The 25378-nt window shown below is 35.1% G+C and overlaps 2 protein-coding genes across 2 annotated transcripts; one reads left to right on the top strand and one right to left on the bottom strand.

Moving 5' to 3' along the window:
• Positions 1-6298: 6298 nt before the first annotated feature.
• Positions 6299-11675, top strand: LOC132273947 (monooxygenase 1-like). Its single transcript, XM_059775066.1, has 6 exons — positions 6299-6543; positions 7581-7727; positions 9312-9362; positions 9589-9757; positions 10250-10478; positions 11018-11675. Exons 1-6 carry the CDS (start codon positions 6461-6463, stop codon positions 11548-11550), a joined length of 1212 nt encoding a protein of 403 aa, XP_059631049.1. The 5' UTR covers positions 6299-6460; the 3' UTR covers positions 11551-11675.
• A 1339-nt stretch (positions 11676-13014) lies between these two features.
• Positions 13015-17865, bottom strand: LOC132273946 (protein NRT1/ PTR FAMILY 4.4-like). Its single transcript, XM_059775065.1, has 5 exons — positions 17203-17865; positions 16511-16728; positions 15484-15924; positions 14624-14760; positions 13015-14380 (listed from the first exon to the last, which is right to left on the bottom strand). The coding sequence occupies exons 1-5, from the start codon at positions 17339-17341 to the stop codon at positions 13486-13488; spliced, it is 1830 nt and encodes a 609-aa protein (XP_059631048.1). The 5' UTR covers positions 17342-17865; the 3' UTR covers positions 13015-13485.
• Between the last annotated feature and the right edge of the window lie 7513 nt (positions 17866-25378).

The following is a 25378-nucleotide window of genomic DNA, read 5'->3' as shown; positions in this document are numbered from 1 at the left end:
TGCATACGGGGATTTTAGTCGGGTCCATTTGCATCATATTTATTTTATTGTGTTTTATGTGGATGCAAGTTAATATGTGTATAAGTGTATATGTGTATATATGTATATGTGGTGTAAAATGTGAATAAAAGAAAAAGGAAAATAAAATAAGAAATTGGTGGGACCCACCTTAGCCTTTAAAGAGAATTAGAGACCACATTTTGGTCTCATTTCTCACCATTTTTCTCTCACCCCTGCTGGTCTTTCTCACTCTCTCTCATGCTTCCATTTTTCTTTTCTTTTTACTTCAAACTTCAAATCTTGATTCCTCCCTCATCACTTGGAATTTTTAAAAGCTGTTTGCGGCTATTCGAAGGGCACGATGAGGTTTATAATTTGATTGGAGCCAATCTCCATTTGGCCACCAATTTGGGAAATCTCTAAATCCTAGGGTTTTAGGTGAAATTGGGGAATTTTGCTTAATTGGAGGTAGGGGTTTCTTATTTACATTTTCTTAGACTTTTGTGAATTTATCTTCTTAAAATTGTGGTTAGCATGCTTAATTTTGTAAAACAATTTCATGATATATTGTATATGTGTTGTACCAAAGTTGTGACCATGTGTTACTTGGTATAGATGGTGATGAAGCATGCCTAATTGATGATTAATTGGTGCTCTTGTACCTTTGGTGCTAAATTTCATGTTTGAAAGTATGAAGTATGCTATAGAAATTTTGTGAAACATGTGACTATGTGTTAATTAAAATTATAAAAACACGCTTAATTGATGATATTACTTGCTTATGGTGTGGAAAATGCTAGATTTTTTTTACAATATGGAAGTATGTTATTTATTTTGTTGAGATTTCCCTTAAGACTTGTTGTATGTGGTTGTTAACCTGTATAGTATGGAAATTATGTATATCGGCATGATTGTATAAGGTGTGATGCATTCATGCATTTCATTGGGAAAGAAAGGGGAAAAAGTGTTTTAAACGAATGAAATTGTTTTTGGGGAAAAAGTTTTCGAAAGTGTTTATGAAAACCCGGACGCCTAGGAGGCGCCTAGTGGTCCGTGGTGTTAGTGTGATCTAGAGGGGGTTAGAGAGAGACTCTAGTATGGTTGAACTAACTAGGCCAGATGCGACACCTTGGAGGTGCCCTGTGGTCGTGGATAGTTACCCAATCCTCCCTCGTGATGCCTTGGAGGTGCCTTGGTTCGGATTACACTAACGATTTAGAAGTTGAAACGGAAATGTTTCAGAAATGGGGAGCGACATGAGCATGGCATTGCACTTCATTGGCATACATGGTGCATTTGAGACTTGGATGACATTTGTGTTATATTGGATGTTGTGGTTATAGTTTACCTCCCCGGCATAGTATAATCCCGTTCTCTTGTTTTCTATTCTATACATAGACTCACAGGGTCATAAGAAGTGTGTCTTAGACACTTCCTACTGAGCTTATGCTCACCCCTTTATTATTAACATTTTTTAGGTCATGGCAAAGAAGTGGCGGACGACAATCCACCACCAGATTAGCCGAGTTGATGGACTTAATCACTTTTGTGCTTAATGTGTATATTAACCCTTTTGTTGTAAAAATTTATAAGGATCATTTTGTATCACCTACATAATTGGAATTGGTCTTGAGACCATTTAATTGTATTTTGTGGTCTCGTCATGATTTCAATACCTATATAAGGCCTAAGGCCATATTTTTAATGTATGACGGTTTTTGCTTAATTTTAATGATGCATCAGACTCGTGTATGGTCTTATTCGATTTTAGAACCAATTGGTAATTTTAGTTTCATCATTAAATGAAGATTTGGGACCGGTTTGGGCTTTAAATTAGGTCACTAAGGGACCAAGGTTGAGCCAAGGTGCTAAGGATCACAATTTTAGACTGTTTGGGGCATTTTGGAGGTTCTGGGCATCTTGAACCGGTTCAGCCCCATTGAACCGGTTCAAGAGGGGGTCTTTGGTTCGAGAATGGGCATACTACCCATCTTGAACCGGTTCAAGGTCCTTAAACCTGTTCAAGTCCCCCAGTGCACTATTCTGACTTCCTTAGTTGACAGCTTGGAACGTTTGACTTCGGACGGTCATAACTTCATCGTTCGGAACCCAAATAGGGTCATTCTTGAGCCCATTTTAAAGAATTTTAAGTTAGCTTTCCAATGAGACCAACTTCATCCTCAAATTCCATTCATGTTGAGAGTTATGGTCATTTTAGTGGAACAGTATCAGAATTTTCCTTAAACCGGGTAAGGGTACCTTTGGGAATTCATAACCGATGGTCGTAGAACTTCACTGAGTGTCATGAAATGATTAAGAATAACTATTTAAAACCCCATTTGATTGGTTTAAGGATGGATTACCCTCTCACATTGTAGAATGACTATTTTACCCCTAGTGTGTCCTCAGGCTTGGTTAAGGACCCGGTTAGCGATTCGGACCCTTGGTTTGGGTCATTACATGCAGCCCTAGTGAGAGAGATTAAAATTTAATTTTTTGGTACCTTCCATTAAAATTAGGGTCAAGTGCAAAAAGCACTCCTCAAGTATACTTACAGTGCATATCACACCCCTCTCGTGCAAAAAACACCCCTTAGGTTTCAATTTGGTGTAATCAAGTCTCTCTAGCACATTTAAAACCAAACTTAACTAAAGTACCCTTAGTCAACAATTTTATAAAATATAAAAATATATAAAATTTTGTAAAAAGACCAAAAATGATAATAAACAGTGATAGTGGTGACCTCGGAGGCTGTGACGTTGATACGGGAGACAATGGCGAAGGCAACCATGAACTCAGGGAGCTAGGGGAGGAGGACGAGCCAGACGATGAAAAAGATAAGGACTGAGGCGATGGGTGCTGGCCGGAAGCTACACTCTGCAAATATCGAGCTAGGGAAATTCGGTAATAGCTCCCGCCGCCGAAATATGAAGCATCGTGTCTCAGAGTTTCAAACCCGCTGTTTTCACCTCTGACAGTCTTGATCGCCGGCTTCGGCGAGAGCCAGAAACCCCATGCGTCACGGCACTGGTGGGTAAAGAGAAGTTCAGCTGTAAGCGACGGCCAGCTCGGCTTTGATGATAGAGGCGGCGGCGAGCTCGGATTTGATGGAGCGATGGTAGAGAAGACGGACAATGGTGAGAAGATGGCTCGGCTATGGAGAGATTGGCCGTGGATGACTCGGTGGAGAGCTCGACCGGTGGAATCGGCGTCCCGCGAACAAGGAAGGGCTCGGCGATGCAGCGGCAGTGATGGCAGAAAGCTCTAGTTTGTTAATGTTACCTTGAATGGTGCACTGCAAAGCGGACAACGATACCAAGAGGCTAACCATCTTGCGTCAACGTAGAAAGAGTGGCCACAGAGGACAACTCCATGATTATTCTTGAAACCTTAGCCCTTAGCTTGGAATGGTTTATCATTGCTAGTCGACTTCTACTGGGTAGGCTCTGAAATGATAGAAACTGAACATTTGAGAGATTGTACCAACGATTTGCAAAATGGGTATGGCTTTGAAGGGCTGAATTGGGTTGTGATGGTGGGTTTAGTAAAAGAGAAAGTGATGGTCTGGAAAAGTGGGCAGTGGTGATGACTGAAGGTAGAAGATGGGTTGTGACAGATTGGGTTAGTAAAACCATTTCACTTCACTATGTGAGACCAATCGCGCTTTCCAAGATTCCTGTTTTGCGATATAATCTGGGAAGATGAGGGAAAGAGAGAAGAGAGTTCGTAAAATTGGATCTGGCTCACGCTAACCATGGCTTCCATTGATCCATCAAGCAGTGGTTGAAGAAGAAGAAGGCGGTGGTGGGAGGAGCTGGCGGTGATGGAAGAAAGAGTCAGTGGTGGAGAAAAAAGAGGAAACACCAACGACTAAATCACAGAGAGTAGAGAGAGAAAGATGGGTATTTTTGGAAGACTAAAAGGGCAAAATGGGTATTCCAGCAACAATTTATGTCAGATTTCTAACAGAAGTGTAATTTTGCATAATTTTAAAAGATTAGGGATGTTTATTGCACACTTTTTGAAATTGGGGGTAATAGTGCTTCTCAGAGTATACTTAAGTGATGTTTTCTGCACTTACCCCTTAAATTAGTAAGTAAGAGCATTCAACTCGTTTCATAATTTAAATATAGTTGTTGATTAATTAAAGGGTATTTAGGTCATTTTATTGAGTGTCAGGTGTAGAAAGGGGTGATTAGGTGGTTTTTTGTTAACTTTATCAAACTTGGGAGTTGTCATTGTTCCATTTGGTTGTCAATAGATCAAACCTTAGGAAGTTTGCGTGCAATTAACTCTTATTATATTTATTATGACAAAAGTCTGCAATATCTAAAGGTATTTTACATGTGGTACATCATCTAATGAACGTTCATGAAAACTCTCAATTTATAGGTTACCTAAATAAGTAATTTAAAATATATATATATATATATATATATATATATATATATGGTGTATTGATCGGAAATATCACCTGTAAAATAATTTGAAATATCATAGGCTTTTTTGTTTATTACGATAGTATGAAATTTTATTATTATTTAAGGTTGTTCTCGAAAATCATTTTCTGTATGAGTCCTGCTATTTGGCCCGACAAATAAAAATCTGCTACTTCACCGAATCTATATGGCTATCCCTATGTCAAATATAATGGAACCCATTTTAAAATATAAGGTAATTGACTATTTGAAAAGTTGTAATCTTTTTTTAAGTTTATCTTAGTTTAGTATCTTTGTTGGTGATTAAAGTTTCAACCATGTATATGGATACGGATCCTCTTCTTGGGACATCTCTCTCCTATTTTCTCCAAAACTAATCTGAAGGCTAATATTAAGACACGTCATTTGCCACGTCTCCCTTTCCCTCTTTCTCTCTCCTCTCAACCCTCCTCCCTCTCTGTAAATCTTAGATACTAAGACTAAAATTTTCTCTTTCCTATTTAGTAACTTTCATACCCAAATTTTGCTTGTCGAAATCTGCCGGCTTCTTCGACTTGTGCTAAACGTAATATATACACACATATATAAATAAAAGAAAAAAAAATGATTAATTTTGGAAATAAAATAAATAAATAAATAATGAATTGAGTCAACAACTATGTTTATTAATTTCTTAATTAATTTTCATGGATTTCTTGATTGATTTCTTGGTTTATTAATTTGTTCTGATTTTTTTTTTTTTTTTTTTAACTCAACATATATTTATGATTATTCCCTAGTGAACTGAGCAAAACCTAAAAGTTCAATTGTTGGTTTCAACCGGAAACATCGTTGTTGTCGACTCCATTCATTATTTATTTATTTATTTTTTTCTCAGAATTAATTATTATTTATTTTATATATATATGTGTGTATATATTATGTTTAGCACAAGTTGAAGAAGCCAACGGATTCTGGCAAGCAAAATTTGGGTATGAAAGTTATTGCAAAAGGGAAGAGAAAAATTTGGTGTTACTATCTAAGATTTAGAGGTTGACAAGATAGAGAAAGAACGAAAAGGAGATGTGGCAAATGACGTGTCTTAATATTGGACAAGGATCATCTCTAGCGTAGGAGAGGTCCAGTACAGAATTTAGTGGTTGAAATTGAATTGATAAATGAGACCCACTAATAATGACGTAATCTCAACCATTGAATTCTATGAAGGACCTCTCCTGCACTAGAGAGGATCCTTTGTCCTATAATAATAGCCTTCATATTAGTTTTGGAGAGAGCAGGAAAGAAATGCCCAAGGAGAGGATCCGTATCCCAGGTGTATGTATATTTGTTTTATATTTCAAATTGCATCTCTATTATGACCATTGAGATACTTCATATTGTGTTTTTGATCATTAATATTTATCTATTATTTTGATAGGCATTTGTTAATTACTATAATAATCAAAGCTAATAATCTATTTAACTCCCAAAAAAACAAAGATTAGAAGAGAAATTTAAAAAAAGAAAAAATTTGGAAAAGCATGGAAAAAATATAAAACATTGCAGTTTTTGCTATAGATTTTGTACAAATCAAATTGAAAAAAAAAAAAAAGAAATGGGTTATAGAAAACTGAAAAGATAAGGTAAAAGAAATATAATATTTTATGGAAACAAACAAGAATAGTAATGATAGCTATTTAAGTTGACGCCTTTAGTCAATAATATCATTTTCATATATATATATATACACACACACATACATATATATATATATATATATATACACACACACATACATGTGTGTGTGTATATATATATATGTATGTGTGTGTGTGTGTGTATATATATGTATGTATGTAGGAGAGGGGTGCACAGCGAATAGCCCACTTGGAGTTGACACTGTTTATTATTTATTGCCAAAGCCAACCTTGTAAAGACGACTTAAAAGATAGAGACGACCGCGAGCTTATCCATATATGTGTCCTCACTCCTCCGCCAATTCCCATCCCTTATACTTCTAAAGAGAGAAGATAGAGAGAGGGATGGATGCAGCAGGTGAACAGAATGAGATTGTCATAGCTGGCGGTGGGATTTGTGGCCTTGCCACCGCACTTGCCCTTCACAGGTTCACTTCCTCCTCCCACTCAATCTCCTCCTCCTCATGATTGTCTACCTGGCATTAGTTTCCTTTACAGTGAGAAGGGTAAATCCGTAAATGCATATTTTACTAGCATTTCTCTCTTATTTGAAAATTGATTTTTTTTTTTTTTTTTTTAATTTTAAAAATTAAATTAGTATGTGTAGATGGTCGAAGTGGTACAAGTTGAGTAATTGTTTAATCAATTACACTAAGCTCTTTTGAGATTTATCATAATGATAATTGCACTAATATATATATATTTTTTAATTTAAAAAATTACAGTGACCTTGTCAAAAATTGGTATTTTATTTATTTTTATTCTGGCAAATTAGAAGTGAGAATTTCGAACATACGAACCAATTATGTAAAAATTCACATTGACAACTCTAAATTATTCTTATCACAATATAAATTTTTAAATAAGAGGAGGGGTGTATGACAAAACTCAAAAGATATCTGTGTAATTTACCTTAGCTTTTGAAAAAAAGATTAGTGTAATTGTTCGAACAAGTGAACACCTTGTAATTTAGATAACCTCTAAAAGCATATTTCTAGGTGTAATTTTACCTGATTCATTTAAATGACACGTAGAGGGAAAATTTTGAAAATTCTTGATCCTTTCTGTTCCTAAACCATCTTGTGTAGTACAATCAATACGTTGCATTACATATGTAATAATATATGTGTAATACCAAGTTACCAATGTAATATTCATGCAACACATTTATATTAAAAATATATTTACAATTTTGACATAAGGTATGTTACATTGTGTGCAATAACATTAAATTAAGAATTTAATACATAATTGGGCATTATCCGATGCCTAATTTGTAGCGCATCCAGCATCCGAATTTAATGCATAATTGGGCATTATATGATGCCTATTTTGTAATGCATCCAGCGTCCTAAGCGAATGTGCCGTGTTAGAGTCCCCCTTCTTTGCTAGGATAAAATATATATATATCCTATCCGTATTTGAGTTTAATTAGTTAAGTATATACTACATGATAAATTTGTAGGAAGGGCATTAGTAGCGTGGTTTTGGAGAGATCAGAGACCTTGCGTACAACAGGGGCAGCCATTGGCATTTTGCCTAATGGATGGCTTGCTCTCGATCAGCTGGGTGTGGGCTCTAAGCTCAGAGAAACAGCTCTTCTTTTGCATGGGTATGCCTCTAATCTCTCTCTCTCTCTCTCTATATATATATATATATGTATATGTGTATATATGAATATAAGTGTACACATACACATTATGGTACATCTAGAGCACCAAGGCTGTGGTTCTATCTCGCCCAACATCATACATTGATTATGCTTCTTATTTTGGGATTGTATTAGCTTGCATTGTCAGAGCTGTGAACAACCACTTTCTACATTTGTATTACAAAAGTAACTTGTAGGTTTTGCTTCAACATCCTCTGTTTTTTCCTGTTTTATCCGGGACACGATTTTGGGATTTTTAAGATTATTATTATTTTTAAACAAAAAAACTATTAATTTTTTGCATTTTGGAATCCAAAGTCAAACATTTGAGTTTGTTTAGAAGCAGCCGCGTAGCCAGAAATTTCTTTCAGTGGGGGCAATTTTTAAATATATGTAAAAATTCAGAATATTTTTCATATTCAGAAAACGCGCAGTCGAGTTTTCAAAATGTTCATAGAATAATAATAGTAAATTTAGATGATAAAAAAATATATAGTAAGTTTTCCACTGTAGTGTTTGTTTGAATTTTGTGAATTTTTGAAATATTAAAGACTCGCCAAAAGAAAAATGTTGAAGATTGAAAATGTGATAAAAATTAACAACGCATTTGTTTGTAGTAAAGTCAAAAGTGTGAAAGAATATTGTGTAATTTTGAGAAAAGTGGAAAAGAATATAATATTTTGGGAAAGTAGAAAAAAATATCATATTTTTTGGAAAGATTATATTCCTTTTTGTTTTTTAATAATACCGTGAATGGTCAATTGATTATATATATATATATATATATATATGTGCAATGCCAACTTTTAGTGGGATAATTATACAAATATAAAAATCTTTCTATATGAAATTAAAAATTCGGCAGCTGCCCCCACTTATCCCTACGTGGCTAGGCCACTGTTTAGAAGATAAGGGGTAATTTTAAAGAATTCAAAACACACAAACAAAAAATAAAGTACGCATATAAAAAGTTCAAAATATTGTCAACATTAGGCCTTAGTATGCGACAAGAATGCTAAGGGCTTCAAGTTTGTAATTCGATTTTGCTATATTTGAATCATATGAGAAACTTGACCACTAAATTAGCTGAGTCACCCTTATTGTATAGTATGAACTATAGATTGTTTATTGATTTTGTTTATAAACATGATTGGTCTAATACATTTTTTTATCAAGTTTTCCTTTCAACTTTTTTTTTTTTTTCTAGTTGGTACTCATACACACTGCCTCCGAACTCCTGACCTCCCTTTGGGAAGTAGGAGCTTTGTACCGTTAGGCCACAGGCGTGTTGGTTCCCTTCAACTTTGTATTGTATAAGCATTTATCACACAAAATACAAGAGGTATTTTTCTACTCAATCAATCGTACTTGAATTCGGTACTCCCAAACATAGCATTAGTATAATTCTTTCCTCACAATTTCAAAATTATTACTAAATGGTTAATCAGTGATAACATGTGCCAAATAGATATTGACATGAACGTTCATGCATTTGCTTGTCCTAGCATCATTTTGTATTTCCCTAACACCCGTTTTTGTGCATAGGATACAAGATATATGGCAAGACAAGGGTAAGCAACGCGAAACATTATTTGGGTAAGTACATAAACTTTGCATTCTAATTTAAACCCAAGAAGTACATACATATATATACACAAACACATGTACATATATACTCCAAAAATAGAATTATGACAGAAAATATATACAAAGACAATGAAGCAGAAGTTAAAGAACATGGAACATAATTTGGAAAAAAAAAAGAGAATAATAAATGAGTTAGATACTTCTCATCAATGAAATAAAATTTTAACTTTGATAGGAGTGGCGAAGCTCGTTGCTTGAAACGGAGTGACCTAATCAAGACCTTAGCAGATGCATTGCCAGTTGGTACAATACGCTTTGGATGCCAAGTAGTCTCTGTAAAATTGGACCCTCTAACTTCTTATCCAATTCTTCAACTTCATGATGGGAGTTCTGTTACGGCCAAGGTATTGTTGCTCTATCTCAATTTCAATTTTTGGTTCTAAATAATTTAGTTCCACATAGCCACTATGCTCTATTAAATATATTGTCTGCTCGTGAAAATGTGGTAATTGGGGATGCACTTTGCAGAAAATTAATTTGTCAATACCACCAAGCATTGCTTGAGTGGAATCTTTTCCACCTCCCAAAGAGGAGGTTGAGCGTGTTATAAATTAATTAATTAATCAATTAAAAAGAAAAAAGAAAACATTTCCATTCATGATTACACCTTAGAGATTAACATATTCCTAAATTTGAATAGTTAGATGATTTTGGGTAATTAAGGCACATTCATCTAGTGTAGACAATAGACGATCATTTCAATTTGCGACCAAGGAATTCTTAACAGAAATATGCACAAAAATAATAAGGAAAGTGTAATTTTTATTTGGTCATGATGCTAAGATACATATAAATGAGAAAATTGTAGTTTTATGTTTTTACTCTCCATATCACAGGTTTTGATTGGATGTGATGGAGCTAGGTCAGTCGTTGCGGATTTCCTTGAGCTAAAGCCTGCAAATTTTTTCACTATATGTGCGGTGAGAGGTTTCACACATTTTCAAAATGGTCACTCATTTACCCATGAGTTAGTCCGAATGAGGAGAGGGAACATTTTAGTGGGGAGAGTCCCAATTAATGATGAGACAGTCTTCTGGTTCGTAGCTCTGCAATTGAATTTTATGGGTAAACTCTAGACTATGCAGATTTACATGTTTTTATGTTTATATATTTTTTCCTTTGTAAGTAACATGTATGGCATTTTGGAGCAATTACTCAAAGAATGAAAAAAAAAAATGGCTCATTTTTCTGAAATCAATAACGGAAGTGCTTCTAATGACCAAACAAGGCTAAACACCAGGATACCAAAGGTATAATACATGAATAGTAACCATGGAGGCCAAAAGTCCAAGCAATTGGGTAATTGGACTCAAATTTTAGTGTATCCCGAAATGCATGCATCGAGTTGACTGTTTTAGCACATTTTGTATTAATTTTGGGAATTTAAAGAATTTTGAATTAGAAAAAGTTGGCCAAAATGCCAAATTAATCACCACCATTTAACAAGTTATTACTAACTTATTACTAGATGACTCAAACATTTGTTCTGAAGGGTACTTCTGGTGCAGTCTTTGTTTGGCTTCTACTACCTAATTTGTTCTGTGTGTCAGTAAATTGGTTTTGTGTCTTACATTCTTAATGGCTATTATTATTTACATGGACAGATGCAAAAGTTTGGGGGGATGCAGAGCTCATGAGACAAACAGCTTTGGAATCAATAAGTGGTTTCCCAGCAGAATTAAGAGAATTGGTAAAAAACAGTGACCTGAAAACACTGTCTCTCACACACTTATGGTATCGTGCACCATGGGACGTACTACTTGCAAGGTTTCGTAAAGGAACAGTGACAGTAGCCGGTGATGCCATGCATGTAATGGGCCCATTCCTGGGACAGGGTGGCTCAGCAGCTTTAGAAGATGCAGTTGTGCTTGCTAGATGCCTGGCAGAGAAGATGAGTGTGGTTTATCCGATCAAAAGTGGGAGGAGGCAGATGATGGTGCACCAAGTTGGAGAAGCAATGGATAAATATCTGAAAGAAAGAAGAAAGAGAGTGGTGCAATTGTCAACACAGAGTTACCTTACTGGTACGCTATTGGAAACCTCATCACTGCTGATAAAATTTGCTTGTCTTGTCTTCATGGCCATTTTCTTTAGTAACACAAGTTACCATACCAGATATGACTGTGGACGCCTTTGATTTTTATTTTTATTTTTGTTGTAGTAGCTGCTGCTATGATTGTACCAATGTATTTGATGTAACATTTTTTGCTTGGAGCTAAATTGAACCTTAAAACACAAGTAGTTACCTCTGTTTCTTTTAAAGTCTCCATTTGGAATGACTTGAGCCAAATGTTATGAGCCTTTCGAAATCATGTATTTGCTGCTCTATTGCTGTATATCTTGGCTCAAAGTGTTTTCCTGTTTCTGGTTGCTATGTTGTGGCATTTAGAGCCTTTGTCTTTACCTTTGTTTATTTCAAAGGTGTCATCGCCAACCTCATAGTCTTAAAACCTCAATTAACTATTTTAGTCTACTGTCGATCTTCCAATAAAAGAATGTCCAAAACTAAAATTTTAATCCAACTTTTTTAGTCTGCTAGACAACCTTTACATAAATCACAATAGAGAGACACCCATCACACGACATTTTCAACCGACAATTCTCACAAGGTCACCTCAAAACAAATTATATGATATATAATAGCTAAACAAATGAAATTTATAATGTTCATGCCAAATAAGTGTCTTTGATCATTATCTATAGAGCTTTAGTAATACCATGTTGTGCCTTATTTTTCGAAGGGAAAAGGGTATTCACTAACCCTATCAAACAAGGTAGTAAATCTTGTTATACTAAAATGAGTATATGTGGCTAGGATTTTCATATATTTAAATATGATCGGTGAAGTCCTTGTTAAATTGATGGAGCACCTAACATCAAGTTTTGGTGGGATAGATCAACTAAGATCGATGTCAATTTGATTTGTAGCAATTCTAGTGGGGGATGGATCAACTAAGCCCAATCCTAGTGGGAGGACCCCCCCAAAAATTGGCGTATGCCGCTGTATGCAGCGAGCACACAGTATTCTTTAGTAAACGGTGGGAAAGAAAAGTTCAATTTGATAATATGGTCTGTGACGAGAGCTAAATAAAACCAATACTGTTGGCCACTTTGGGACTTTCTATACCCTTTAGGTAGTGCCTAAGATTAACATATGTTTTCTAAAGTAAAAAATAACAAACGTCACCTGGTAACTGCATTGGCATAGAGACTTTAGAAACAGTCCGAAGGAAGACAATTTTATATTGGACAAGCTGCAACGATGAAGACATTTTTCATTTGGACAAGCTGTTCTTCATTAGGCAATGTGAACGACCTTAATGCTTGCTTGAGCCACGGTAAAGTCCTTTGATAAATTGATGGTAGCAGAGTGCAACATGTGCTGGTAAAGACTGCTGCTAATGGGGACCATGACAGTACTTTTAGCAGACATAATGGAATGAAATTATGATGAAAATCACTCCCTGCCATACAATTCATAGGAGGGTAGTAATGGAGTTAGACAGTGACAGGGAGCTACCATCTCCAACAGACAACGTGCACCTTGTGAAGGTGAAAGTGATTGTCTGAGTAAGAAAATTATGGCTTTTTTATTTTAACCTTTTCATTGTTTTTTTTTTTTTGACTTTATTCATAGAAGGCATAGAAGCAACAACATGTTTCATACTCATGATTCACATTCAAAAGATTAGAGTTGCTTTAAAAATACTCTTCTATTAACTAATTAAAGCACAAAGCACAACCCCACCACTTGCATCTTTCTTGTTTCCACCAAAATGTACAAAAGGAAGGAAAGTTATGAGAGTTCATTGAATCAGACTTGGCCTAACTTCCTTGTAGATCCTACTTAAGAGCTTGGGGACCCTAATAAGTCCATCCACATAGTCAATTACTATTATAAAACAAGGGAACCAACTAAACACATATGCACTATAGTGGTCAACCTAGCAGGTGCACTGAGTGGGTCTAAGTTTATCATGATAATCATTCTTCTAGGGTTTTTTTTTTTTTTTAGTACACAAGTCAAGTGAAGGGTGATCAGGGGGGAATCATTAGAGAGAGAAAATGTTACTCAAGGCATAATATTGTCAGATCCAATACCCTTTGAAGAGTTGAAATTGTGGTTATCTGAATCTTGTATTTGGGGCTCAAGTGGTGGAGTGGGTAATAGAGATGGGTTGTAAGAATGCCATCTGGACCAGAAAAGATAGTTGAAGAAGTTGATGAGGCTTAGTGCAGCTAACAACCAATAGAAAAGGTCAAGTCTGTCCTTGTTGAGGTCATTGTCACTAAGCCATCCACCCCTAGAAGAGCTTGAGGTAATTTTGTTCACTAGAGATACTAAAAGGGAGCTCAAATAAAACCCAAATGAGTATGAGCAGTAAGTCATTGCAGTCAAAAAAGATTGCATCCCTTCCAAGGATTGTTTGTAGAAGAACTCGATAAGTCCCACCGCGGTGAACATCTCTGAGAGGCCGAATATGAGAAACTGTGGCGCGATCCAGAATATGGACAGGGTCTTGTTTAAGTTTAGAGATAAGTTTCGTCTCTTGTTCTCTACCATTGCAGCCGAGACCATGGAGAAAGTCGATAGAAAGAGGCCGATGCCAACTCTTTGTAGAGGCGAGATTCCTGAGTCCTTTCCAGTGATTCGCCTAGCAATCGGGATGAAAACAGTCTCGTAGAGAGGGACTACAAATATCAGCATTAGGTAAGGGATGGATTGAAGAGACGCTGGTGGGATTTGGAAGTTCTTTGTGAGGCGCGTGTTCATGGCGCTTCCTTGTTGGACTGAGAATGTTTGGAGCTGAGCTAAAATGGTGTTGAAGATTATGGTGCACGCGAAGATGGGAACGAGTGACATGATTATCTTCACTTGCTCAACTTGCGTCACAGTGCATAGTCTCCATGGACTTTCACTCATTTGAGTTCCATCTTGAACTTTGATGCAGGCCTTGTCCAGAAATCTACAAGTTTATTAGTAAATGGTTTTAATTAGTTGCAAGATGAACAAGTAATATCAACCTAAAACATAATAGTTGTTATGGATATATAATAAACATCAAATCTTTCAATACAGTACTTACAGAATACAGATTTTAGGGGTGTGTGTGTGTGTGTGTGTGTGTGTGTGTAGTCATCTTTGTTGATTTATTAGATTTATATTGTTTGAAACTTTAGAAATACAATTGTCAAAAGTTCCACCCCACCTGAACCTTTCTGTATGAAAGAGATTGGTGACATTTACTGACGTGGCACGTTCTTGCACGATATTTTGGCTTCCATGAAGCATCTCTGAATTTGAAGGACAAATCTGCTTTCTCTTTGTAATTGCAGCTACAAAAACCTTCAATAAGGAGGGGAAAAAAAGAGGAACTGAAATGAGATAATAATGCTGTTTTCTTTTCTGACAAAAAAAAAAGGGTTAAAAAGAAAGTAAAAGCTGACTGAAATATTGATATAACAGAGACAAATTTCACTGTTTGAAGAAATAAAGTACTAATTAAACATTAAATAAAAGCAGGAATCATCTGAAACCATTGTAATCTTACTATATAAAGAAAATCTTATATTAATAATATTCCTGATTTTTATTCACCAAAAGTTTGCAGAATTATTTACTTATTAGCTGAATGATAAAGTCTAACACTAAAGAAAATATAGAAAAAACACTTTTTCAATTGTCTTATTATAAACAAACCAATAAAAGACTAAATGAAAAATTACCACAAAATCTAGGTCACATTATTAAAAAGATTAAAAAGCAAAAAGAGAAGAACACTTAAAATATTAGCACAAGCATGTGTGTGTGTGTGTGTGTATGTGTGTGTGTGTGTGGAGAAAGTACTTCAACTTGTAAACTAAATAAAGTAGAAGCAACAAGAACTTTCTGGTTTTACCTTTGTGTGAGTTTAATACCCTAATAAAATGGTTAGAAAACTATGTTGCTCAACAAACCTGGATAATAACAGTCCAGAGAAAGAAAAGGCTACTAAAAAGTCTCCTAAATGAAAGAAAAAGAGAACCTATAAAGTTCTCAACACTACATGATAATGGAAACCGAAATTACTTGTGCAATTGGCGTGAAGATGCTTCCGTGAGGCGGTTTGTTTCTGTAAACAAAAGTACCAGAAATCAAGCTGATCAATCCCACTGCCATGGCAGCTGCAGAGACTCCAAATCCGACGTCCATCCCCGAGTGTGTTTGCACCCAGACAAGAACAGTGAGTGCAACAAGCTCACCGGTGCAGAAGGCGAAGTAGGCACAGTTGAAGTATGTAGAGAGTATCTTCGATTGCTTAGAGTCATCTTTTCTGAATTGGTCAGCACCATGAGAGATTATGTTAGGCTTTAGACACCCACTTCCTAGAGCCACCAAGTAGAGTGCTACAAAGAATATCGAAGCTTTGTATCCTTCTGCTTCCAAACATTGCCCTTTGTTGGCCACCATGTTGCATTGGGGTGGCTTCAGTTGTGGGAGATGGGCTTGGACAGACAACAATATAAAGCCCTATAATACCAAAACCGTAGTATGTTAAGAAATATATGCCATCTCTCATCCAAAACTCGATTACGTGAAATAATATCCATCTCTTTCTTTTTCTACCCTTTTACTCATTTATCAATTATAATTATGTTTTTATGATCTACTAAACTTAATTATGGTGCAGGTAATCAATAGAAAGGAGGTGATCTAGTGTCTATCGTGTGCACTGAAATAGTGCCTTTTTGATGTACAGTACGGAGCTCAACGTGGGTTGTGCAGAGCCTCAACACAGTCCGTGTTGGGCTCTGTGCATGTGCATTGAAACGGCTCTGTTTTGGTACACATGAGGGGCACAAGGTCCCCTCCTCCACACAGGAGGGACCCTGTTTGTAATCAATGGGTCCATAACAAAAACCATCATAAAGCATGCATCCCCTTTAGGTATGTCAAATTTAACTCTTCTCTGAAACTTTTGTAGATTAAGCATGCAGAAGTTAATATTTATGAACTAAGATGTCAAAGAGACAAAAATTTGAATTTACAAATTAAGAAGCACATAGGAAAGGGACAAAGATGTCACATACACACACTCATACAGAGAGAGACTTACAAAAAGCTCCACAAAACCAAAGATCAACATGGTCCAGAAGCTGCCAAGATAAGAATCTGACAGGAACCCACCAAGGAGGGAAAGGAGAAAAACAGTCCCTATAAAGTTTGTTACTATGTTAGCAGACTTTGACAAAGGAAAGTGCATGTCATTGAATACATAGGTTATGAGGTTGTTCCCAACAGCTGCAATTGCCATCATCTCAAAAGCCTGGAGGCCTGAAACATCACCAACCACCACAAAAAGTAAAACTTTCAGAATACATAATTTTAAATTTAAAGAATTGATATGAGCACCCACTAAGACAATTATCTATAAAACACAAAATTCTAGACTCTATTCCATTGATTCCATTAAGAAATCTTTCTATAATAGTCCCCCACTTCACTAATAGAAAATTAGTATTACAAAATGAAGGAATGATTCAATGGATCCTTTTGATTGAATCCATGCATCACAAAACAGTGGCTCAGTCTGCCAGACTAGTGTAGAGAGATTGAGAAGTTCTAGCCATGGAAAACAAGCTCATTATATGAAATTGAAGAACAAAACTAAGAGCATAGAAGCATGCTATTTTGAAGTTGGAAATTCAAACTAGACGCATTTGAAGTCCATATGAAAATGGTGAACATGAATAAATTATGATAGATATAGATAGATAGATAGAGAGAGAGAGAGAGAGAGAGAGAGACCAAGGACAAAAACAGCTGCAGTCATTCCACCATGCTTGCTAGGCTTGCAGGGTCTGCCTCTCCAATCTACAGAGATCTCCTCCACACAACTAGACACAGATTCTACTTTGAAATCCTTTCTTGTCCCTTCTCTATCCATCTTTTCCTTTCCCTGTCTTCCCTCCCTCTCTCTCTCTCTCTCTCTCCCCCTTGATATATAAATATGTGTATCTACTATCTATACTCTATAGACTTCCTCAAAATAATATAGCTTGCTTTTTGTTGGACCAAACTGAACTGTAGAAGTATCAAAACCAAAAGCTAGCCCTCACTTCCTAAAGGCTTCTTAATTTGTTGATTCTGAGACAGCCAAAGGTGGCTTATTTTGCCTCCTATTTATAACACCATCCTTCATTTCCTCGGCACCGCGTTTTTGCCGATCTTTCCCTCCTCGGCTAGTTGACTCTGCGGTAGTGGCATGCCCCCACAAAGCTCAAAATTCAGCTCATCAGCATTTAGCCCCCCATAATCACTTATTAGATAATAGTGTGTGTGTTGTGTGTGTGTGTGTTTTGAAGATATAGTTCCAGAGATTTGCTAGGCATTGATGGGGTAAGCATGTCCTCTCTCAAGTGGGACATAATTAGTCATAAGAATTTAGTTCTTTGTGGGAAGTTTCAATTCCACCCACTCTAAATCACTCGAGAACTGTACAAATTGGCAATGCTGGTCATCTAGCTTTATATTCTTTAACAACAACAACAGATTAAATTGTGATGAATTATTGTTAATTGAGTGCAGTGTGACATTGATGCTGTTCCTCAATATCTTTTTTAACTTTTATTCATAAATAGAGAAAAGAAAGATACTTAATGCATGGTCATGAATCAATGTTGTTTAGGGTTCATTGCTTGATGAGTATTATGTAGCAACTGGTGAAGTAGGCTCAAAACAATGGGGGCCATTGGGTCTTATGGTGTAGGGTCCATATAATCTACAGATGATCCATGGTGGTGTTGCGTGGAAAGAAGCTTAAAGAGAATTCTTGAGAAAGCTATGGTGCTTTATTTTTGTTTACTAGAAGATAAAATTTAATGACTTTTTTTGAGTTTCTAATAAGAAATTATTCTTATTTTGACCATTTTAGAGTGAAAAATGGGGTTTCTCCCTTGGCAATCTAAGCATCCAAGACATACTAACGGGCCTTAGACCAAATGATATGATAACTCACCTTCAAAGTGAGATTGTGTCTAAGTCCTGTTAGTGTTAGGGGTAATATTGTGAATATTGCGGGGTGAGACATGCATGTTTACTTGAACTTTGGAAAATAAAAGGGTAAATTCCACTACCTCCCCTGAGATTTGTCAATATTTCACATACACCCACTCTACATTTCGCAATCACACTTACCTCCCCTGTCAGTGACTTTTTTACCGTTTTGCTCATGAAATGTTTGCTGTCATTTCAGGCTTTAGAAGGGCAAAATGGTTAGATGGGGAGAATTCGTTACATAAACCAAAACATCAGAGAAGGTAAGTGAAATTATGAAACGTAGAAAGGATCTATGTGGAATATTGACAAACTTCAAGAAAGATAAATTGAATTTACCCAAAATAAAAGCATGCAAGAACTTCTTTTATGCTTAATTTTAAAATATGATAAAACTGAATTTTTTTTTATAAAGAGTCTGTAATAGCTCAAACATTTTACTAGTACACCAAGGAATGGACCCTCCAACAACTTAATGGATGAAGGCAACCTCAAGTGAGATAGGTAAGTCATTTTGAGAACTTGAATGATAATATACACCTACTAACACCTAACATTACCCAACAAAAAACAAATAATCAAATTAAAAAATCACTTTTTCTGTTTCCTTCCAAATAAAATAGTGTCAGGCCATAAATTTTGGACTGTAACAAATGTAATTCAAGGAAGCTTTGCTTCAAAAATATTGAATATGGACTGAAACCTATCTACAAACTAGTCCCCATTTGATTACTGCTAAAACCAAATATGTTAATGGGGAACAAACATGCATCACACTACTTTTATCTTGCTACTTTGACTGATTTGTGCCATTTACCATCTTTCTTTTGTCAAAATTCCACTTCCCTTTCTTGAGCCAATAGATGTTGAAACTTATGTGTTTTCTTACATGTAAATTGCGGTTTATCCACCACCATAATTTTAAAAAGTTCTAAAATAAATTAAAAACCATAAACTTCTATAATAATTTTTTTTTTTTGGGTATCAGGCAAATTAGGGACAGAGGGGACTCAAACATGAGCATATTCGTTCGAAGAGCGGGGTGTTTTACCAACTAAGCCACTGCGTAATGTCCCCCTTCTATAATAATTAAGTAGCTTAAAATGTGCCAAAGAACAAAGAATTAATATTCATCTTCTTCCCCTTCTATAATAATTAAGTAGCTTAAAATGTGCAAAAGAACAAAGAATTAATATTCGTCTTCTTGTGCTTTAGTAGTTCTGAGGACTCTTTTCAGAGCCAGCTGAAACCTTAGACAGTCTCTTAGTTCCAACAAATAGTGTGTATAAAATAATGGGCTCCTAAATATTTAACTCATTTTATATTTTTAGACTCTAGGTTCTCTATGATTTAAGTGATCCTATATTCAAGATAGTGATCTGGAAATAATAAAATTTCATCTACTCTTGTTTTTCCTCCACTTTCCTATCCTTATTAAAAATCCTATTTTTTATTTTATTTTCTTTTCTTTATCTCTCCTCGTATTCCATCAGAAAAGCTAAAACAAAAGGTAAGATTAAAAATAAATAAATAAATAAATAAAAATAAATAAATAAAACCCTCAAACTATTCCATTGTTACGAAATGCCTCTTTAAACTATTTTTTAAAACAAATTGCCACCTTAACCATCAAAAATAAACAAAAAGCCCCCTTACCAGTTTCCGACCAACTGAAGAGTACAATTACTAATTTACTCTTATTTTTTAATTTATTATAAAAAATCAAAATATATGCTATTATGAAATGACCACTTTGCTCCTATATTTTGTCCCCATTCAATTTTATTTTTTTATTTTTTTATTTTTCTGCGTTTTCTTTTGATCTCTCTCTCTCTCACTTCCTTCTGCCGCCACCCACCATTGCCACCACCCCCTCCTCTCTCTTCTCCACTGATGTCGCCACCCATCATCTCCACCGCCCAATAGGAAAAGGAAAATGCTAATCTGGTGCAACCCTCTTATCTCTCTCTCTCCCTTCTCTTTCCTGCGGAGTGATGGATGCCGGTGATGTCTGCGTGCGCTGATTCCTGGTGTGATCGGCGTCGGTGAAGTGGAGGAGAGGAGTGAGGACGTCGATGTTGTTCCGGTGGGAATGGGTTGACACTGATGACCATTCTATATATATATTCTAACATAGATTACATTTGATTGACACTGATGACATGATTGTCAGTTAATTTGTCCACAAATTAACTGAACAAAAAATAATAATAATAATAAATAAATAAAACCTTTCCACCAACTTCAAATTGCTCAATCAATTGGAATGTTATGGTACTTAAACGTACATTGATAAAGATACAGTTAAATTGTACAAAGAAGCCAGGAAAATCATGACATTAGACCAGAACGAAACTATGAGATATTGAAGATCGAGTTTCGTCTCTGTAATAAAAAAAAGAGAGACACATTGAAGATAGATATATACAATAAAAATCGTCCTTATTATACATATAGATTGAGATCAATCTTATTTATTGATTGCCGGCATATAGAGTACAGTCCATTTTGCTATCACACCAGGAATCAGCGCACACAGACATCAGTGGAGAAGAGAGAGGAGGGGGTGGTGGCAATGGTGGGTAGCGGCAGAAGGAAGTGAGAGAGAGAGAGAGAGAGATGAAAAGAAAACGCAAAGAAAAAAAAAAAAAAAAATGAAAGGGGAAAGAAGATAGGGGCAAAGTGGTCATTTCATGATAGTATATATTTTGATTTTTTTTAATAAATTAAAAAGTAAGGGTAAATTAGTAATTGTGCTCTTCAGTTGGTCGGAGACTATCTCCCAATGGCCTTTAAAGAGGCATTTTGCTTACTTTTGATAGTTCAAAAGGGCAAGTAACTTCAAAAAATAGTTCAGGGAGATATTATATAACATTGGAATAATTTGAGAGGATTTGTTGCTCGTTTACCGATTAATAATCAAACGATTACGGAGAAATTAGGCATGGAGTCTATTGGCAATAAAATAAGATAGTAAACTTGTATGGTATCACACATAACTTGTGAGGAGAGGAAGAGAAGAAGAATGATTTGTATAAAAAGAAAAAAAAGTAATAATAAGTGATTTTAAAAAAAAAAATCTAGTAGAAGACATGATTTATGATAGAAAATAATGAAGAAGGAGAAATCATGTGGCCGATCTCATTTGTATGGATAAAGGTAATGATTATGATAATGACGATGAATAGTGAGGGCAAGTCTTGGAGAAATTATTCATTGCAACGGTGACGTGGTGTAACAGACGACTACAAACACTTCACCAAAATAAATTTATCAACTTTTTTTATTGTACTATAAGTTCACTTTATTTTGGTAGAATATTTGTAGCATTGGTGCAATGGTAAAATTATTCCATTGTCGATATAGATGACATTGTTCTTTAAGATATGAAAACAATCTCTCTCCACGTACATCTCTAAATCTAATATCTCATAGTTTTATTTGCCACATAAATTTGGAAGTTTTCTTCTTCAGTTATGGTCTTTCCGCCACTATTCATAGTGTTCTATAGAGAACTTGTACAAGATAAGAACGATGGTTGGACAATGGATGTATTTTTTACTTTCATTTGATGTAAAGAGACCTTATTGGAATTGATCTAAAGTGCTATTCACCAATCTGACGCTATGGGTGTCAATTTTACCTCATAAAAACATTTGGGGAGCCATTAAGGGCGCCGGATGGGGCCTGCTAATAGCTCTCACTTGAAGCACAGCTCGGGGCGCGTCGGTGTAACGGGTGAACACTTACTCATTTATTTAAAAGTTTAAATTGTTAAGTAGTATTATATACTTACGTATTTATACACATATTTAATTTACACTCTCGTTTTCAAAGCTCTCTAACCTCGCAAATTTTTGAAGTACATGATTATTAACACCAATAACTTCGCATGAATAAACAGCAATGCATTGGACATCATTCGCTTCAACCTTAAGGAGCTATTCCAAAGAATACTGGCATTAGCACACAAAGCGTCATTGCTCGGGAGCTCTAAGGTGAAAACAAGGGTTTTCCAGACATGAAAGATTGAATTAAGGGCTTGCCATGGCGGGGCGAAAGGGCTTGACCCTTACGCTTGCATCCTCATCAGTATCTCGGACATATTTACTATGTGGTGTCCTTGACCAATTGATAATCACACTTTTCTTTAAAATTCTTCATTTTTTTTTTTTTCGGTTATCAAGACAAATTAAGAGTTTCAATGAACACTGATGTATAGCTAATGTGCTTACATGACACCACATAAGGAATGTTATAAATAGCAGTGCAATGTGACGTGACAAGGCAATCTGTTTTGATCTGCCTCAAGATTTTGGCACTGTCCCTTATTTATTATTTATTTATTACTCCCTCTGTTCCAAAAAGAGTCATGGATTCTAATACATGACACTCTTTGTGGGACGAACGGAGTAGTAAACATTATCATAATCATTGCCGGAATTAGTGCAAGAGAGATACGCAGATGACTAATACAACAGTAAAATCATTAACCACTAGTACATCAATCTGCATATAACATGTATATATATATATATATAAAAGAGAAAGAGAGTATTGGTGGCACACATTATTTTTTTCTATTCTTTTTTTTTTTTCTTCTAATTTTCTATTAATATTATGTTTTAAGTTTTTCCGGTTCTCACCTTCAGAAATGATTAATTTCATACAACCAAATATAATATTAAATCAATTGTTTAGGAAATTAACTTTCCCAATCAAGGGCGGATCCAGCCTTTCTGAATGGGGTGGGCTAATTTTGGACTGGACTAACTTTGAACTGTACTATCATTACTATTTTTTTATTTTTTTTTATTTTTTTTTTTTTCTTTTTTTGGGTGGGCTTAAAGTAATATAGTAAAAAATAGGGTGGGCTGAAGCCCAGCCTCGTCCACCCTTAGATCTGTCCTTGTTCCCAACTATAACATGCATTACTTTCCGACCGAAAAATAAAATAAAATAAAATAAAGAAGGAGAAGAAGATTGCCCAAGATTATGTGAATTTATTATATCTAGTGTCCTCATTAATTGGAGGAACAATTACTAGATTAGATAAAAACCTAATGTTTAACCACCGGCAATTAATCGTATCCTCACTCAATAGTTCAACTACACAGTCATTGATTAAAATGTGGGGGACAATAAAGTCGAGTAATAGTCATTTTTCGTTCTTTTGGTGCCCAACACATTACATCAATCATCAAACAAATATATATATACATTTATAGTGGCCAACACCGGCCGTGTAACCACCGGCTTTGGCGGCCGAAAAAATCGCCGTCTCCAACGCCACTCTCTAAAAAGTGGCATGTGATATGTTTCAGTGTTTGCAAACCAAAATGTAAGCAAAAACAAAATAATATGATCTACAAAAAGGCTATATATATATGTGTGTGTGTGTGTACTGTGTTTCATGCAAGGTACCATCATTGTATAAGAGCTATATATATATATATATATATATATATATATATATATATATGTAGATGCTTTCCTTCGTAAAGTGTACTTAGATAGTAGTGAGGAACAATATTGGAAAGAAGGTCAAATCAAGAAGATGAACTCGATAGAATCAAAGGACTATCAAAAAGATGACCAAGATATGTATTTGGGTAGTGGCTTAATAAACTGACACAGACCACTAAAAAAGAAAAAAAAGAAAGTAGATACATGTAGGAATTTAAAGGGTATATGCGTCATGTTCTAATGGTGTTTCATGTAAGGACACATTTATTAACTTGGCATGATCAAATTGCAATCAATTAAGCATTGAAGCCTTCCTATTGGCATTCATGTATCATTCAACTTGATAAAATTACATAATTATCCTTAAAATGAAAATACATAAACAATTGAGTTCAAACCCTAGGATCGATCTGCCGCAATTAAAATAACCCAGCTCATTTTCCCTTCCTTGAATTCAAAAAATGAGTTACTCTGTATTTTTATAGAAGATTAATTAGGTTATGAGAAAATGGCATAGTGGTCAAATATATACAACCCTTTCCATCTTTTCTTTTTTTTTCTTTCTTTTTAAATGAAAATTAATGGTAGAGGGCAATTTACTTGGTTTATGATAGCACAGGGGTAATTATTAGCCAAATGATAATCTAGAGGATCATTTGCAAATATGAGAAAGTTAAAAGGATTTTCTTTTATTTTTTTTTTAAAAAAATTTGCCCATCATATAGTACTATTTAAATTAAGTTACACTATTTCTAATAAATAATACTAGTACTTTGACAATTCTTAGTAGATATAAAGGGGGAAATTATATTTATATATTAGTATGAAATTTGCCAATTTTCAATACAACCGACCAATTCACCAAGTCTATCTCAATCAACTCCTTTATATGTTTAAGTATTACTTTTTCAGTGTCACATGGAAAGGGGGTCAAAAGGAGAAGATTAATAAGTTGGTGGTTCATCAAAGCATTCTCCAAGAGTCCATTATCCAAATTTACTTCCTTCCGAAGTTTTCTTTTGCTTTAAAATTATTAATAGTAATCTAGGAAGCACGGATACTTTTAGGAGAACAATACATTCAATATATTTGTATCAAACATATGTGAGATATCGATGATTCACGGATACTTACGAATACGTGTCCGATGCTTTTTAAACGTATTCATAATTTTATAATATATATTATAATTCTTAACACGTATCTGATACTTCTCAGATACTTCTCAGGTGTTGTGATTGCGTATCCGACACTTTTCAGACACTTCATAACACATTGTTAACAAGTTTGAACATTAAAATGTAACTTTTTCAACAATAATAATATAGTATGATTGTTAAGAAAAGTTTAAATACTATTAAGTGATGACTAGAGATATCTGTTTTATGTTTTGTAAAATGAACTTCTATGTTATATTAATGATTGCATTTAGATTCATAATATTTTTTTAAAAATTAATCAA

Source organism: Cornus florida, unplaced genomic scaffold (genome assembly GCF_030987335.1).
Source record: "Cornus florida cultivar Cherokee Brave unplaced genomic scaffold, ASM3098733v1 CherokeeBrave_3.0.0_Hap2_Chr09, whole genome shotgun sequence".
NCBI lineage: Eukaryota > Viridiplantae > Streptophyta > Magnoliopsida > Cornales > Cornaceae > Cornus > Cornus florida.
Note: the sequence above shows the minus strand (reverse complement) of the source record. Positions and strands in the feature narration are given on the sequence as shown.

Coding starts and splice junctions, on each gene's coding strand:
- LOC132273946 (XM_059775065.1), bottom strand. CDS start 17,341: ATGGATAGAGAAGGGACAAGAAAGGATTTCAAAGTAGAATCTGTGTCT. Junction 15,925..16,510: donor TTGGTTTTGTGGAGCTTTTT/GTAAGTCTCTCT, acceptor TTGGTATTATAG/GGCTTTATATTGTTGTCTGT. Junction 14,381..14,623: donor TTTCATACAGAAAGGTTCAG/GTGGGGTGGAAC, acceptor ATAAACTTGTAG/ATTTCTGGACAAGGCCTGCA.
- LOC132273947 (XM_059775066.1), top strand. CDS start 6,461: ATGGATGCAGCAGGTGAACAGAATGAGATTGTCATAGCTGGCGGTGGG. Junction 6,544..7,580: donor ACCGCACTTGCCCTTCACAG/GTTCACTTCCTC, acceptor ATAAATTTGTAG/GAAGGGCATTAGTAGCGTGG. Junction 9,758..10,249: donor GGAGTTCTGTTACGGCCAAG/GTATTGTTGCTC, acceptor TCCATATCACAG/GTTTTGATTGGATGTGATGG.